This window comes from Dendrobates tinctorius, unplaced genomic scaffold (assembly GCF_039654945.1).
Source record: "Dendrobates tinctorius isolate UK_male_01 unplaced genomic scaffold, ASM3965494v1 ptg000120l, whole genome shotgun sequence".
Classification (NCBI taxonomy): Eukaryota; Metazoa; Chordata; class Amphibia; order Anura; family Dendrobatidae; genus Dendrobates; species Dendrobates tinctorius.
Genome location: NW_027361788.1, coordinates 32596218 through 32613874, shown reverse-complemented (window position 1 = coordinate 32613874; position 17657 = coordinate 32596218). Strand labels below are relative to the sequence as shown.

Genomic DNA, 17657 nt, shown 5'->3' with positions numbered 1-17657 from the left:
ACATAATTGTTATTTTTGGCATTCAGCTGAAAAGGACAGTCAGCTGCTCTACGCCCACATTGCTGAAAACACTCCCACCCATCATGATTGGCTGAGATCAGGTAACTGACAGACAGAAGTTTGCCAATCTCCTCCCACATATCCTTTCCAGCTGGATGCCAGATATAGAAGACAAGCCACTAATCTCTCCTCCAGGAGACATGGATTAGAAGGTGAAGTCTTGTTTCTGGGCCACACATCATACTCACTGTCTTTCTTGTTGAATGCAGACAAATAAACATCTCTTTCTACGTCAGATAACTTGATTTCCTCTCTATGTCTTCCAGCTCTCCAGAACTTTAGAGATAATTCTGTGATCTTCTCTCCTCCGGCATTACTGGTATAAAAAAACATACAGGGAAGAAAATTTACATAATAAAGGTTATAAATTATATTATATTTATATATATATATATATATATATATATATATATACACATACACAGAACAGACCAAAAGTTTGGACACACCTTCTCATTCAAAGAGTTTTCTTATTTTCATGACTATGAAAATTGTAGATTCACTCTGTAGGCATCAAAACTATGAATTAACACATGTGGAATTATATAATATACAAAAAAGTGTGAAACAACTGAAAATATGTCTTATATTCTAGGTTCTTCAAAGTAGCCAGCCACCTTTTACTTTGGTTACTGCTTTACACACTGTTTGCATTCTCTTGATGAGCTTCAAGAGGTAGTCACTGGAAATGGTCTTTCAACAGTCTTGAAGGAGTTCCCATAGATGCTTAGCACTTGTTGGCCCTTTTGCCTTCACTCTGCGGTCCAGCTCACCCCAACCACCTCGATTGGGTTCAGGTCTGGTGACTGTGGAGGCCAGGTCATCTGGCGTAGCACCCCATCACTCTCCTTCTTGGTCAAATAGCCCTTACACAGCCTGAAGGTGTGTTTGGGGTCATTGTCCTGTTCAAAAATAAATGATGGTTCAACTAAACGCAAACCGGATGGAATAGCATGCCGTGGCAAGATGCTGTGGTAGCCATGCTGGTTCAGTATGCCATCAATTTTGAATAAATCCCCAACAGTGTCACCAGTAAAGCACCCCCTCACCATCACACCTCCTCCTCCATGCTTCACGGTGGGAACCAGGCATGTAGAGTCCATCCGTTCACCTTTTCTGCATCGCAAAAGACACGGTGGTTGGAACCAAAGATCTCAAATTTGGAGTCATCAGACCAAAGCACAGATTTCCACTGGTCTAATGTCCATTCCTTGTGTTCTTTAGCCCAAACAATTCTCTTCTGCTTGTTGCCTGTCCTTAGCAGTGGTTTCCTAGCAGCTATTTTACCATGAAGGCCTGTTGCAAAGTCTCCTCTTAACAATTGTTGTAGAGATGTGTCTGCTGCTAGAACTCTGTGTGGCATTGACCTGGTCTCTAATCGGAGCTGCTGTTAACCTGCGATTTCTGAGGCTGGTGACTCGGATGAACTTATTCTCCGCAGCAGAGGTGACTCTTGGTCTTCTTTTCCTGGGGCGGTCCTCATGTGAGCCAGTTTCTTTGTAGCGCTTGATGGTTTTTGCCACTGCACTTGGGGACACATTCTAAGTTTTCCCAATTTTTTGGACTCACTGACCTTCATTTCTTAAAGCAATGATGGCCGCTCATTTTTCTTTACTTAGTTGCTTTTTTCTTGACATAATACAAATTCTAACAGTCTATTCAGTAGGACTATCAGCTGTGTATCCACCAGACTTCTGCACAACACAACTGATGGTCCCAACCCCATTTATAAGGCAAGAAATCCCACTTATAACACCTGACAGGGCACACCTGTGAAGTGAAAACCATTTCCGGTGACTACCTCTTGAAGCTCATCAAGAGAATGCCAAGAGTGTGCAAAGCAGTAATCAAAGCAAAAGGTGGCTACTTTGAAGAACCTAGAATATAAGACATATTTTCAATTGTTTCACACTTTTTTATTAATTATAGAATTCCACATGTGTTAATTTATAGTTTTGATGCCTTCAAAGTGAATCTACAATTTTCAAAGTCATGAAAATAAAGAAAACTCTTTGAATGAGGTGTGTCCAAACTTTTGGTCTGTACTATTATATATATATATATACACACACACACACACACACAGTATATATATATATATATATATATATATATATATATATATATATATATATATATGTACACACACACATAATTTTTATTGGTGTCACATAAAATGTAATAGGTTTCAACTCATTTTAATACTGCTATGGTCCTTTAAGGGAATTTGTCAGCCGAAAATGACTGTTCAAACCAAGCATAGGCCCTTGGTGCATCGTCGGTTTGGCCAAAAAGTTCACTATACTTTCCCAACTACTTATTTTCCATATATCTCTGCCCTTTCTTTCTTGATTGTCAGGGAGGGGAGGTGGCAGATGTAAAACAAGAAAGAAAAAAAACAAGTGTGCTGACATCGGTGTTTGGTTTGAACAGTCATTTTGTACTGACAGACTCCCTTTAAGTGATTGCTCCGCAAGTTGATATATAATTATTATTATTATTTATTGTTATAGCGCCATTTATTCCATGGCGCTTTACAGGTAAGGAGGGGTATACATAAAAACAAGTACAATAATCTTAAACAATACAAATCATAACTGGTACAGGAGGAGAGAAGACCCTGCCCGCGAGGGCTCACAATCTACAAGGGATGGGTGATAATACAGTAGGCGAGGGTAGAGCTGGTCGTGCAGCGGTTTGGTCGATCGGTGGTTACTGCAGGTTGTAGGCTTGTCGGAAGAGGTGGGTCTTCAGGCTCTTTTTGAAGGTTTCGATGGTAGGTGAGAGTCTGATATGTTGTGGTAGAGAGTTCCAGAGTAGGGGTGATGCGCGAGAGAAATCTTGTATGCGATTGTGGGAAGAGGAGATAAGAGGGGAGTAGAGAAGGAGATCTTGTGAGGATCGGAGGTTGCGTGCAGGAAAGTACCGGGAGACGAGGTCACAGATGTATGGAGGAGACAGGTTGTGGATGGCTTTGTATGTCATGGTTAGGGTTTTGTAATGGAGTCTCTGGGCAATTGGGAGCCAGTGAAGGGATTGACAGAGGGGAGAAGCTGGGGAATAGCGGGGGGACAGGTGGATTAGTCGGGCAGCAGAGTTTAGAATAGATTGGAGGGGTACGAGAGTGTTTGAGGGGAGGCCACAGAGCAGGAGGTTGCAGTAGTCAAGGCGAGAGATGATGAGGGCATGGACTAGGGTTTTTGCAGATTCTTGGGTGAGGAATGAATGGATTCGTGAAATATTTTTGAGTTGAAGTTGGCAGGAAGTGGAAAGGGCTTGGATATGTGGTTTGAAGGAGAGATTAGCGTCAAGGATTACTCCGAGGCAGCGAGCTTGTGGGACTGGGGAGAGTGGGCAGTCATTTACTGTAATTGATAGGTTCGTAGGGGGGGGGGTCACGTGAGATGGGGGAAAGATGATGAATTCTGTTTTGTCCATGTTGAGTTTCAGAAATCTAGCGGAGAAGAAGGATGAAATAGTGGACAGACATTGAGGGATTCTGGTTAGTAGGGAGGTGATATCTGGTCCAGAGATGTAGATCTGTGTGTCATCAGCGTAGAGATGATACTGAAAGCCATGAGATTCTATGAGCTGTCCCAGGCCAAAGGTGTAAATAGAGAACAGCAGGGGCCCAAGGACTGAACCTTGTGGGACTCCGACAGATAGGGGGGCGAGGTGAGGAGGTGGTGTGTGAGTGGGAGACGCTGAATGTCCGGTCTGTTAGGTATGATGAGATCCAGGATAGGGCCAAGTCTGTGATGCCGAGGGATGAGAGGGTCTGTAATAATAGGGAATGGTCCACTGTGTCAAAGGCAGCCGACAGGTCCAGGAGGAGGAGGACAGAGTAGTGTCGCTTGCTCTTGGCGGTTAAGAGGTCATTGGTGACCTTAGTAAGGGCAGTTTCAGTGGAGTGGTGTGACCGGAAGCCAGATTGTAAGCAATAATCAATCCTTAAAGGGATTTCTTGCACTGCCCATGTCCACATCAGAGGTGAGCTGCGCCAATGACGATATGACCCCACTCACCTGTCAAGGCGCGTGCAGAAGCGGCAGGTATGGTGCACATGTCATATACTAATGAACGAGACCTGTGAAGGCATCGTGTGAGACGTGGGGTGGCGACATTATCAGAACTGCTCGCCTCTGATGTGCGATAGATAACCCCTTTAAGAGTTAATAATAATAAATTTATAATAAATAATAATACATTTTATTTCTATAGCGCTGACATATTCCGCAGCACTTTACATTTCAGAGGGGACTTGTACAGACAATAGACATTACAGCATAACAATAATCACATAGATTATAACAAATACCAAGAGGAATGAGGGCCCTGCTTGCAAGCTTACAATCTATGAGGGAAGAGGGAGACACGAAAGGTGGGTGGTAACAATTGCCCTGATTGTATGGACCAGCCATAATGTTAAGTCCCCAATCCCCACAATTTTAAGCGTGTCCTGAAAACGCATTATTCAGACTGGCCTATCGCCTCAACACATTAACCTAACCTATCCCTGTGTGGCAGAGCCAAAAGTTTTACCATAACCAGGTTCCCAGCATCATGTTCCCACATGCTTTATGCATCCATTAGCCCTCTGTGTCTGTACTGTTACACACCTAACATTATGGCTGGTCCATACAATCAGGGCAACTGTTACCACCCACCTTTCGTGTCTACCTCTTTCCTCATAGACTGTAAGCTTGCGAGCAGGGCCCTCACTCCTCTTGGTATTTGTTATAATCTACTGTATGTGATTATTGTTATGCTGTAATGTCTATTGTCTGTACAAATCCCCTCTGAAATGTAAAGTGCTGCGGAATATGTCGGCGCTATAAAAATAAAATGTATTATTATTATTATTATTAAGTGTGTAACAGTACAGACGCAGAGGGCTAATGGATGCATAAAGCATGTGGGAACATGATACGGGGAACCTGGTTATGGTAAAACTTTTGGCTGTGCCACCCAGGGATAGATTAGGTTAATGTGTTGAGGCGATAGGCCAGTCTGAATAAATGAGTTTTCAGGGCACGCTTAAAATTGTAGGGATTGGGGACTAATCGTATTGACCCGGGAAGTGCATTCCAAAGAATTGGCACAGCATTAGCAAGAGTTAGGCCTGTTTTGGACTTAAATGGGTTTTCTAGTTAATGAGACTGGAGTGGTGTTCTGTTTAGGAACACTGGAGGGATTATAGACGCTCACCTGAGGAAAATGAACATGGCCTTCCTGTACGATACTCCATCGATGTGATCATAGTAATCCAGGAAAGGCTTGATGGCGTCGATCAGGCCGGGATGCATTTTATCAATCTCATCGAAGATGAAGACAGAGCGCTCACAGCCCTTCACCGAGTCTTTCACCAAAGCCTGTAACTGGTCCTGAACGGAGGAAGAGAGGAGACCGTGTCAGTGTACAAAAATAAAAAATAAATATAAGTACATATATTTTTCCCTTTCCCTTTATTTGCAGTACAATGGACCTGACAACATGAGTCTCCAGGTCGGTAAGGTCACAACGAGACTAAATGAATGTCAAAGCAGTGGACCCTTGTCCGATGGTTACATGGCAACATGGACCTGTTTTTATTTGGGTTGGGTAGTTTAAGGGTTAATGCTGTCTCTAAGTTTCTTCTTTCAGGTTCTGAGGAATTGTTTTATTAATTGGATGGTTATTAACCAATAAGAAATCGAGTTGTGTGAATTGACCCGGTAACGGGCTTTGATTGGTCTGCCTTTTTGGCGGGAGTAAAGGACTATATATACTGGAACCTGAGGTGATTTCATCACTTTTCAACTTTGAAGTTAAGAAGATGCCCGCCCGCCCTCCTCAATTTTATGTATTTCTCTCTTTTTCCGTCATGAAAACTTTATTAGAGTTGGGTACGATTGCTCTTTTCAATGAGCGAATTTTGGTTATCGGATTAATAAAGGAATTATTTATGGAATTATTTATTAAAGAATTAATTATTTGGTGGATTTTGGTTTTTCCCATGGATTTCAGTAACCCTTAATAAAGTTTACATGGCCACTTTTCTCCACATATGTCTGGATGTCTCAATTATTTATTATAGAGTATTTAAGTTTGTTGGGTCCTATGTTGCCATGCGAGAATTGCATAAATAGCAATCCCCCAACACAACCAGTCCAATGTGACATGAGGTTTTTATAGGGGGGTCCAATTTACAAGCTAAAATAGAAGGACAGGATTAGAAATCTCTCACCGTTTGTGTGTCCCCTACATGCAGATCCTGTATAATCACACATGGGGGCGTGCATGCCCTCAGAATTGGACTACTGAAGGATGGTTTGTAGTCTGTCACCAAGGATACAAATAAGTTCGCATAGGGGCTGTATACACAGAACGGTAGATCTATGCTGCATCCCATTACCTTGTATGTCTGGACTTTATTGGCATGTGGAAAGTGAAACGTGGCCACAATCGTACGCACGCACTTCTTCCTCATTGGCTCCGAGTAGATGTGATTGACCAGGATCTGGCTGACATAGTTCTTGCCCGTCCCGGTCCATCCGTGTAAGGAGAGCGCCAGGGGTTTCTTAGGGTTTTCATTGCTCAGGAACCGAGGCACAGCCTTTAGGATCACCTGCTTGGCCAGATGCTGCCCGAATATATGGCTGTCAAAGTCCAACTGCAGAGCTGGGAGATCAGAATATGAAGTGGGTTATTCTTTTTTTTTTTTTCTTTTTAATCAACAAAAATAAGAAATCTAACAATTTTTGGAAATCTGAAGATCAAGAAATCTTTGGAATGAAAAGGTTGTAAAGTATTTAGATAAAGAACACCGCTCGACTTTTGTTAAAGGGATTGTCCATTTGATAAGAAAGTGGCTTCATCTCCAGCTGATATTGCCAGGAGCACATATGGGGACGTGGATATTTCCCCGCAGTAGGACAGCTCGGAGGTAGCCTCTGCCCTCTCTGATCATTCTTGGGTCTCATTCAGACGTCAGCTGTGGGGTTTGTTTTTCATATGAGAAAACAAAATGGACCATTTTTCATGAGAGCATTTTATTCTTTTCTACCGCCCATTGGGCAGCCATTTATCTAGTATGCAGCAAACAATAAAAATTATTCCGCAATCCTCCTATCCATTAAACAATAAAAAACAGACTGCACTCAAATGTCATTAGTCCTAACCAGATGCGCAGATTGTTCTAATGGTGGGCTTCAGTAAAGTGGCGCCAGTGGCACTGAGCAATCTACGCATGCACAGCTGCCATTTTCCTGAATACTTCCAAGACCTCAATCTACACAAGCGCCGCCTGCGGCTAGGACAGCGCAACATTTTAAAGAAGAGAGACATCCAGACACAGCGGAAGGGATGGAATAAAGCTGAAGACCCCCAACCACAGGACCACCCGATGCACAATGATATGTATACAAGGAAACCTCAAGCACAGATTAAAGAAAATCTACAAAACGGTTTTCTTCCATTAAGTCTGGCCTGTATCATGGGAAAGACCATACCATAAAGGAAAATACAGTGCTTGTGCTAAGAGGTACATTTTATATTGTTTACTGATGTATGGAAATAAGGTACCCAGTAGAAATGCATATATGTGCAAAGATAGCTCATGTCAGAGACGCTAAGGTCATGTGCACATGTTGCGGATTCTGCTGTGGATCGGCAGCGTTTCAGGCTCTGCGAGTCCGCAGCAGATTTAGCTGTGTTGTACAGTACCATTGTTTTCAATGTTTAACTGAAAAACGCTGTGCACATGCTGCGGATTTTTCCGCGCGGATTTGCTGCAGTTTCAAATCCGCTGCTGTTTGCCATCTGCTCCATTGTAGAGGTGTGAAACCGCAGGGCTAAACCGCAGCCTAATCCGCAGGTCTTTTGACCTGAAATTTACCTGCAGATTTTCCCAAATCCGCGCTGAGAAATCCGCAGCACCAAAAATTACGTGTGCACTTAGCCTTACCCATAGTATAAAGTGCATGTGTTAGGCTTTGTGCACACGTTGCGGATTTTGATGCGCTTCGGGTGAACTATGACCCAGAAGTATTTCGCTGCCATTTCTGTGTTCCGGGACTTAGTTCACCGGCGCATGCGCACTAATGCTTTTCAGCTTTGCCCGCAGTTGGGCAAAACATACTGCGCACGCGTGATTGGATACTGCAATGCACACACATGTAATCTGGACGCCAACTACGGAAATTCCAAGAAAGATTGCGTCCAGCGGCCAAGGAGAGAAGGAGCCACAACACCACTCATCGGACACAACTCATTTACATACCGTGCTAAATTGAGGTGACAGATTCCCTTTAATTGTCTCGGCTGCATCAACTTATGGACTAGGGGCTCAGCGGAAGGTACCGGAGACCGACTGCTGATGCCAGAAGACAGATCATCGTTGCCTACAGGACCTTCTTGGATAAGCACCGTGCCAGCTGTTTTTGGCACTAATGACTTCCCAGCAGGAGTCACAGTCTGAGGAACTTCTGACACATTAAGTGTTTCACACTTCCGTTTTTCGACGTCAGTCAAAATCCGCCAAGTTTTGAAAAAAACGGATCCACCAAAAAAGGGGCGGATCCGTTTTTTCCAGGGCTGTGGAGTCGGAGCTCATTTTGGTGGAGTCGGAGTCGGTATAAAATGGACCGACTCCTAAAATATATAATAAATTTGGTACAGTAGTTCAATGCAGAATGTGCTGAATATTTTTTCATAGGAATTTGGGAAAGTTATGAAAGGTCCTATAAATGGCTGTTCTATTACTGATCTAAGGCTACATTCACACACAGCATTTTTGCTGCGTTTTTTGTGGATACGTTTTTCAGCTGCAAAAGCAGATCAGCTTTTTAAAAACCGCATCACCTGAAAGGTTTATGAGCTCATAGATAATGTTTTCAATAGCAAAAGCAGATTAGAAATCTGCTCTATCTATATATCCATATCTGTCTCCATATCTTATCTGTACCAAAAAGAATGAAAGCCGGGTAGCACACAGACTAACACTTCCTGCCTGGCAAAGGAGGAGGAAAGAGCGTCTCAAACATCATTAACAAGATATTTTGTAAGTGACAGTTACTGTAACAATGACAGCAGATATGTCTAAAAGACAGCTCATCCAGCTTATTGTGAAGGACGGTGTACCATTATCATTATTTGCACGACCAGCTTTTACAGCTCTCAATGGAGAAATGGCTCGCAAACTTGGTGTTTCTCTGGAAAGAGAAAGTATTAGAAAATTACTGATTGAAGAAGCCCTTAACCAAAAGGAAGATCTTAAAAAGACTCTCAAAAGACGCTTCATGTTTCTTAAAATGGATGCCTGCACACGTCACAGAGTGAACTATTTTGCCATCAATATTCAATATGTTTGTGACAACAAAAATTGTTACCAACACGCTGGCAGTAAAAGATACTAAAGCTCATCACAGCAGCCAGTTTCTCCAGGCCTTAGTGGAAAAAGTTCTGCAAGATTACAAACTCAAAAAAGAACAGGTTCTTGCTATTGTAACGGACAATGCTTCAAACATAAGTACAATTACACTGATGAATGAGAGTAATGAACAACAGCTAGAGGAACATTTAGGATTCAGTGTGTTTGAGATGGAAGGACACAGTGCTGTTCATGTAACTGAGGAACAGATATTACTACAGAAGAACAGCAAAATTATACTGTAGAAATAGATGATCTTGCTGAAGCTGCTTCAAAACCCTTTCCTATTCATCACATGCGCTGTGTTGTGCACACGCTGCAGCTGGCAATAAGAGATAGTCTGCAAGAGGGACATGCTGGAAATCAGATTGGAAAGGTGAGGAAATTGGTTATTGCCGCCAGAAACCCTAAAATTGATTCCATCTTGAAGAGACTTGCTAGGAAAGGGAAATTGTTGATCAACTAAAACCGTTTCTTATAGATATGGCGAACCCTCAGGTAACCCTAAATGAAAGCCAATGGACACAGGTGGCTGAATTGAAGGAATTGCTTAATCACCCATTTACCGTGACTAAAAAATTACAAGCTAAGGATTTAACTCCTGGCATTTTCATGAGGGAGCGGAAGAACTTGCTATTTTGCTGTTTAATTGCAGATGGCATTTCTGGTTCAATGAAACGGAGAGAGACACAGCTACTGGAAAATAAAAATTTTCTGGCAGCTGTTTATGTGGACCCAAGTCATCGTATACTGCTTAATAATCATCAACAGCTTACTAAAGGAAAAGAAGCTCTGACTGAGGTAGCAGTTAGGATGAGTGGCCTACAGGAGGACTGCCAGGCGCAAGAGGACTTGGGTCCTGACAGTGCTACTGCTGCCATATCTTCATCCTCATCAGATGAGGAGTTTGACTTTGACAAGTATTTGGATGACATGGAGCAGGCAAAGCGTTGCCGCAAGGAAAAAGATTTCACTCCGTCTCCTATAGCAAGCAGATTGACCATATTTCAGCAAAATGTTTCACTTGCTCTCAAAGAAATAGAAAAATTCAACCATTCATCAAAACTGACTGTGCATGAGGCAATTCCTTTATACCCGGAAATTGTTAGAGATGTTGCCCATGTGGATACGGCTTTGCCTCCAACCCAAGTTAGTGTAGAGAGGTTGTTCTCTGGCCTTAAAATTATCAGGTCAGATTTGAGGTAATCTATGAAGGAGGATCTGATGGAGGCAATTTTATTTCTTAGAACAAATTCATAGACTGCACAAATGTTATTTAGTATGTGTTAGGCGTCGGATTCCTGACACTGCACAGTGGGAATCCAGAGCCAGACATCCAGGGGTCTCCCATTCTCCCCCGACTGCTTCGAGTGCTGCTCAGCAATCACGGCGAGCCAGGCGTGCTGCTCAGACTTGCTCTGACAGCCTGGATGTTGCTGCCACCTCTGGTGCAGCAATGGTAGTGCAACCTGTTCTGCAGGGAACCGCTCCAGAGGCTAAGTCCTCGTGCCGGGCTACTGGGCATGTGTGACCTCTCACTGGAGAGCAGGGGTCACATACTCAGGTCCTGTGTCGGATCTGATTGGTCCTTTCCAGGGTACTGGAAGGTCCCAGAAGCGCATGACTATAAAAAGCCCACATGGCGGCTCGGCCATGCGCTAGTGTAGCATATTATGCTGTGTGTGTGTGTGTATGGTGATGAATGCATGGACTGGTGACTGACTTATTAAGAAACCCCTTCCCTTGGATAATACGAATGGTGACAGTGTGTTGGGTTAGTCAGCTCCAGATTGTGGCAAGCTACACGCCACTGTGCTTTCCGCACCTACACTAGCGTCCGTCGGTGCCCGGTTCTCCGGCACCGACACTTGCGGCTACAGTTACCGCCGCGCTGCAGTAGCAGCAGCCTTTGGTGTTCGCGGCTGCGACACCACCCACCGGCAGCCTGTGAGCTTAACAGATCCGGCGTCTTCCCCTTGTTTGTTATAGGGCGTCTCTGTGCATTAAACAGAGCCGCTCTTAGTGTTCGGGTGACGTTAACCCGAGCACAGTACTTCACCTTCTAGTGCATCTGCCATTGTCCAGCAGCGGTCTTACCATCTACCGCACGGTGGACCCCGGGCGGCGAACGCACCTCCTATTATTTATATCTGGTGCGTTCCGCCAACCCTAACAGTATGTTTTTGTTGAAAACTGTTTTTTGCCACTTATAGTTTATTACATAGTGATATATATATTTATGAGATCGATATTACATAGTGTATTTCACATTTACAATTTATTAGTTTTTTGTGTTCTAAAGTTGTATTCCAATAAATATTATGTTGTATCTAAATATCTTGATTATTGTATCATAAAAATGATTTAATGTCTGATGTTCACATTGTACTACAATAAATTTTTCACTTAAATATAAGTAATATATGTGGGAGTCTGAGTCGGTGTAAGGGAAATTGAGGAGTCGGAGTCGCAGGTTTGGCTTACCGACTCCACAGCCCTGGTTTTTTCCCCCATAGACTTACATTAGCGGCGGATCTTGACTGATAGTCGTCCGTCCCACCCGTTTTTTGACAGATCTGTCAAAATGTTTTCGTCTTCTGGACGGATGAGACGGACTCTGCAACGTTTTTTTGTTTGACGGTCCGCTAATTTCAATTGCGCATGCCCGGAAGCTTTACTCCGGGAGACACTTTAACCATGACATGCCGTTCCAGGATCGGCAAAAATCTCTCTCTCTTCCCCAGGCTGCAGTTCCTTTAAAATGCAGACTTCGGAAGTCCGTCAAAACAACGGTCCCTGTAGCAGAAGCCAATTGACTGTCCAACATACCTTAGATTGGACAGTTTCCATCCAAAACACATAAAACTATTGTCTACAGTCCGGCCATCGGATATGTTTCAACCCTACAGATAGAGACAAACACCTCCGTGGCCTCAGAAAAACCTTTGTGAATCTGCTCTACCACCTAAGAACAAATGAAAACCAGATTGCAAGAGCCACCAGAAGATCAAAGAATCATCTCCTACATTATAAAACCAAAGAAGAAAGCAACTGGGTGCCTCTAATAATCACCTACAATCCAAACCTGGATGAGCTCCAAGGAAACTACAACCTTTACTACAAAAAGATGCCCGATTACAATCCATTTTTCCAGACCCCCCACTGCTGTGTTTTAGGCAGCCCCCAAATCTAAGAAGCATCATTGTCAGAAGCTCCCTGTCCTCTCCTACAGCTGGAGGAACCATTCCTTGCAACCACAAAAAAATGAAAAACCTGTCCATCTATAATGACCACGGACAAGATAAAGATCCCCAACTCACATCAGGACTACAAGATCCCAGGTACTTTCAGCTGCATTACATCTAATGTGGTGTACTTAATTATTTGCACTAAATGTCCAACTGGGGGTTTGTATGTGGGGGAGACCGAGCAAAAACTGAGAACAAGGATGAATTCTCATCTCCACACAATAAGAGAAAAAAGAATGGATCTACCTGAGGCCAAACATTTCCTAGCCCTGATCACAACACCATGGACATAGAACTGTTGGCATAGAAAGAAAACGTCACACCTCAGAGAGACACAACAGTCTGGGATACAAATTATCCCAACCTGTGACACTCAGAGGAGTGAAGGTGTCTCATGGACTTCGGTCCTTCTACATCAATTAAGGAATGTGCTCCTCAGACCTCCGGGAGGCGTCACAGCCCTGGACCAGACCTCAATCACAGGATAATACAACTTTCTTACTCCTTATTTTTGAACTCCTCCATTATTTACTCCAACAACAGTTTTTCACTATTTATAAGCCAAAATCAGGAGAGGAACAATCAGAGGAAAAGTATAAGGGTGTGTGCACACGCTGCGGATTCTGCTGCGGTTCCGCAGCGGATTTGGCCGCTGCGGAACCACAGCAGTTTTAGCTGCGGTGTACAGTAGCATTCAAGTCAATGAAAAAAAAAAAAAACGCAGTGCAGACGGTGCGGATTTTTCCGTGCGGATTTGCTGCGGTTTTGAAACCGCAGACAGAATTGACATGTCAATTCTTTCTGCGGATTCCGCTGCGGTTTGCCATCTCCTCCATTGTGGAGATGAAAAATCGCAGGGCAAAACCACAGGTCTTTTGACCTGCAGTTTCACCTGCGGATTTTACAAAATCCGCACCCCAATCCGCAGCGTGTGTACATACCCTAATAGAAACACATCACCACTTCTGGATTTATCACCCACTCCTGGTTCTGGCTACAAATACGGAGGTAAAATACTGAGTGTGTGAACGTGGTCTTAATATTTTTCTATTTACTGACTAAGAGCTGTTTCACATGTCCAGATAATTCCGGTACCGGAGATATCCGTGTCCGTGTGGCACACGTGTAACGCATCAGTACCACACGGACGGCAGCCGGGGAAGTAGCGCTACTATAAGTGCTGTTCCCCTGCATGTGGTGCTGAACGCAGTGGTCATTCTTCCTGCTCTGCCGGCAACAGTGCGAGCAGGGAAGAATGAATGAATGAAAAAAAACCGACATGGGGTCCCACTTATATTTTTGAACCAACCAGGCAAAACTAACAGGTGCAGGCTGCTATTCTCAGGCTGGTAAGGGGCCATTGATCTTGGCCCCCCTCAGCCTAAAAACAGCAGCCCACAGCTGCCCAGAAAAGGCGCATCTATTAGATGCGCCTATTCTGCAGCTTTGTCCAGTTCTTTCCACTTGCCCTGTAGCAGTGGCAAGTGGGGTAATAAGGGGTTAATGCCACCTTTCTATTGTTAGGTGACATTAAGCCCAGCTTAGTAATGGAGAGGTGTCAATAAGACACCTATCCACTACTAATCCTAAAGTAAAGGGTTAAATATACACACACACATACACACACACAATAAGAAAAAATTATTTCAATGAAATAATACACCGCACATTTTTTCCATCTTTATTACACTGCTAATCCCATCTTGAAACCCTCCATCTCCTGTAAAAAAAAAAAAAAAAAAACCAATATACCAGACCTGTCCAGCGCTCAGTCAAGTCCCACGGGGTAAATCCATAACTGGGGATAAACAGTTTACAGCCTGAGTGGTGCTAATCTGACAGCTCGGGCTGTAAACTACTGGGGAATGAATGGGAAGCAGCGAGCACAGGCTCTGTGACAAGCGGTGACGTCACTGAGTCTGTGTCCGGTGCCGGCATGAACTCCTGTGACCTCAGCGCTATGGGAAAATGACTATGCTGAGGTCACAGGAGTTCATGTCGGCAGCGAACACAGACTCAGTGACGCTTGCAGTAGCCACTTCTTCCCCGGCGGCCATCCGTGCTCAAGGAGGACAGTGTGAACTGTTCTCCATGTGCACGTGTGCTGCATGTGTTGCGGCCGGTGTATCCGGGTCAAAACGGACATGTCTGTGTGTTTTGCACGCTGACACACGGTCCGTGAAAACACGCTGACATCTGCATAGACCCATTCATTTTAATGGGTACGTGAGAAAACTGTCACTACACTTATCCGAGCCACTGACGTGTGAAAGAGGCCTAACACTGTACAAAGACATTTTTCCTGTATCAAAAACATATACAGAACATGTCTGTGAAACATCAATGTCTGAACGAGGCCTCATTTATAGCCTGCGGTAGTAAGCCAGGCACCCCTCTTCATACATGAGAACCTCCCACTCCCGTCTCCAAGACTTTACACGTGCCGCGCCAATTCTTTGGAATGCACTTCCCAGGTCAATACGATTAGTCCCCAATCCCCACAATTTTAAGCGTGTCCTGAAAACGCATTTATTCAGACTGGCCTACCACCCCAACACATTAACCTAATCTATCCCTGTGTGGCAGAGCCAAAAGTTTTACCATAACCAGGTTCCCAGCATCATGTTCCCACATGCTTTATGCATCCATTAGCCCTCTGTGTCTGTACTGTTACACACTTAACATTATGGCTGGTCCATACAATCATAGCAACTGTTACCACCCACCTTTCGTGTCTACCTCTTTTCTCATAGACTGTAAGCTTGCGAGCAGGGCCCTCATTCTTCTTGGTATCTGTTATGATCTATGTGATTATTGTTATGCTGTAATGTCTATCGTCTGTACAAACCCCCTCTGAAATGTAAAGTGCTGCGGAATATGTCGGCGCTATAGAAATAACATTTATTATTATTATACATGTGATTGCTCCCTGCCACCTCCCAAAAAAATTGTCATTCAATTGCCATCTGTTTTTCTTTTTTTTATTGTTTGATGAGTAGGACAAACTTGGAAATTTTTTGTTTCTGTATAAAGCAAAAATGACCACACTGAGCAAAAGTGGATTTATCAATTTTTCTCTTATACAAAAAAATATAATTATGTTATTATTACTACACAAAATATATATTTTGTTTGCAGTTTTTTAATTTTTTTTTAGTAATATATTACAAAATAATAGAAAAAAAAACACAAAATTGCAACCTCCAGTATGGTCACTCAGCAGGATCAACAACCTGTGGCCATGCAGCTGCTGTAAGACTACAACTCCCAGCACGTGCACACACACCCGTCGCCATGCAGCTGCTGTAGGACTACAACTCCCAGCACGTGCACACACACCCGTCGCCATGCAGCTGCTGTAGGACTACAACTCCCAGCACGTGCACACACACCCGTCGCCATGCAGCTGCTGTAGGACTACAACTCCCAGCACGTGCACACACACCCGTCGCCATGCAGCTGCTGTAGGACTACAACTCCCAGCACGTGCACACACACCCGTCGCCATGCAGCTGCTGTAGGACTACAACTCCCAGCACGTGCACACACACCCGTCGCCATGCAGCTGCTGTAGGACTACAACTCCCAGCACGTGCACACACACCCGTCGCCATGCAGCTGCTGTAGGACTACACCTCCCAGCACGTGCACACACACCCGTCGCCATGCAGCTGCTGTAGGACTACAACTCCCAGCACGTGCACACACACCCGTCGCCATGCAGCTGCTGTAGGACTACAACTCCCAGCACGTGCACACACACCCGTCGCCATGCAGCTGCTGTAGGACTACAACTCCCAGCATGTGCACACACACCCGTCGCCATGCTGCTGCTGTAGGACTACAACTCCCAGCATGTGCACACACACCCGTCGCCATGCTGCTTCTGTAGGACTACAACTCCCAGCATGTGCACACACCCGTCGCCATGCAGCTGCTGTAGGACTACAACTCCCAGCATGTGCACACACACCCGTCGCCATGCAGCTGCTGTAGGACTACAACTCCCAGCATGTGCACACACACCCGTCGCCATGCAGCTGCTGTAGGACTACAACTCCCAGCATGTGCACACACACCCGTTGCCATGCTGCTGCTGTAGGACTACAACTCCCAGCATGTGCACACACACCCGTCGCCATGCAGCTGCTGTAGGACTACAACTCCCAGCATGTGCACACACCCGTCGCCATGCAGCTGCTGTAGGACTACAACTCCCAGCATGTGCACACACACCCGTCGCCATGCAGCTGCTGTAGGACTACAACTCCCAGCATGTGCACACACACCCGTCGCCATGCAGCTGCTGTAGGACTACAACTCCCAGCATGTGCACACACACCCGTCGCCATGCAGCTGCTGTAGGACTACAACTCCCAGCATGTGCACACACACCCGTCGCCATGCAGCTGCTGTAGGACTACAACTCCCAGCATGTGCACACACACCCGTTGCCATGCTGCTGCTGTAGGACTACAACTCCCAGCATGTGCACACACCCGTTGCCATGCTGCTGCTTTGGAATTACAACTCTCCCACTATCACCACTTGCAAGGATCTGCAACCTGTAGGACTACACCTCCCAGCACAGCAAATCATAAGGATCTGCCACCAGTGTCCTCCATGCAGATGCTATAGGACTACAACTCCCAGCACAAGTTACAGGGCACTGAGCAGGTTGTTAGTGTCTATTACCTGTGACGTTGACAGTTCCCTCCATCCGGCTACTGCCCCAGAGGTAGGTGTGTAGACCATAATAAGAGATGACCCCGGTGATCAATGACACAGTCCCGACCGTAATGGAGATGGGCTCGCCCCGGGTGATCACCGGGAGCAACAACCACAGCGCCGCTCTTAGCAACTTCATAGCACGGATAGGGAAAAAAACAGGCGGGCGGGCGCTCAACACTGGCCATGCCTGACATCACTTCCTGTAACCC

General features: G+C 44.8%; 1 protein-coding gene across 1 annotated transcript in view; it reads right to left on the bottom strand.

Annotated features, from left to right (window-relative positions):
* Positions 1–17657, bottom strand: part of LOC141046586 (torsin-1A-like) — a 20342-nt gene extending 2685 nt beyond the window's left edge. Inside the window, exons 1-4 of the mRNA XM_073541066.1 lie at positions 17413–17657; positions 6455–6720; positions 5269–5444; positions 249–376 (exon numbers count right to left, since the gene is read on the bottom strand). Coding sequence (XP_073397167.1) covers positions 249–376; positions 5269–5444; positions 6455–6720; positions 17413–17584 — 742 coding nt within the window. The 5' untranslated portion in view covers positions 17585–17657. The remainder of the gene's footprint in view (positions 1–248; positions 377–5268; positions 5445–6454; positions 6721–17412) is intronic.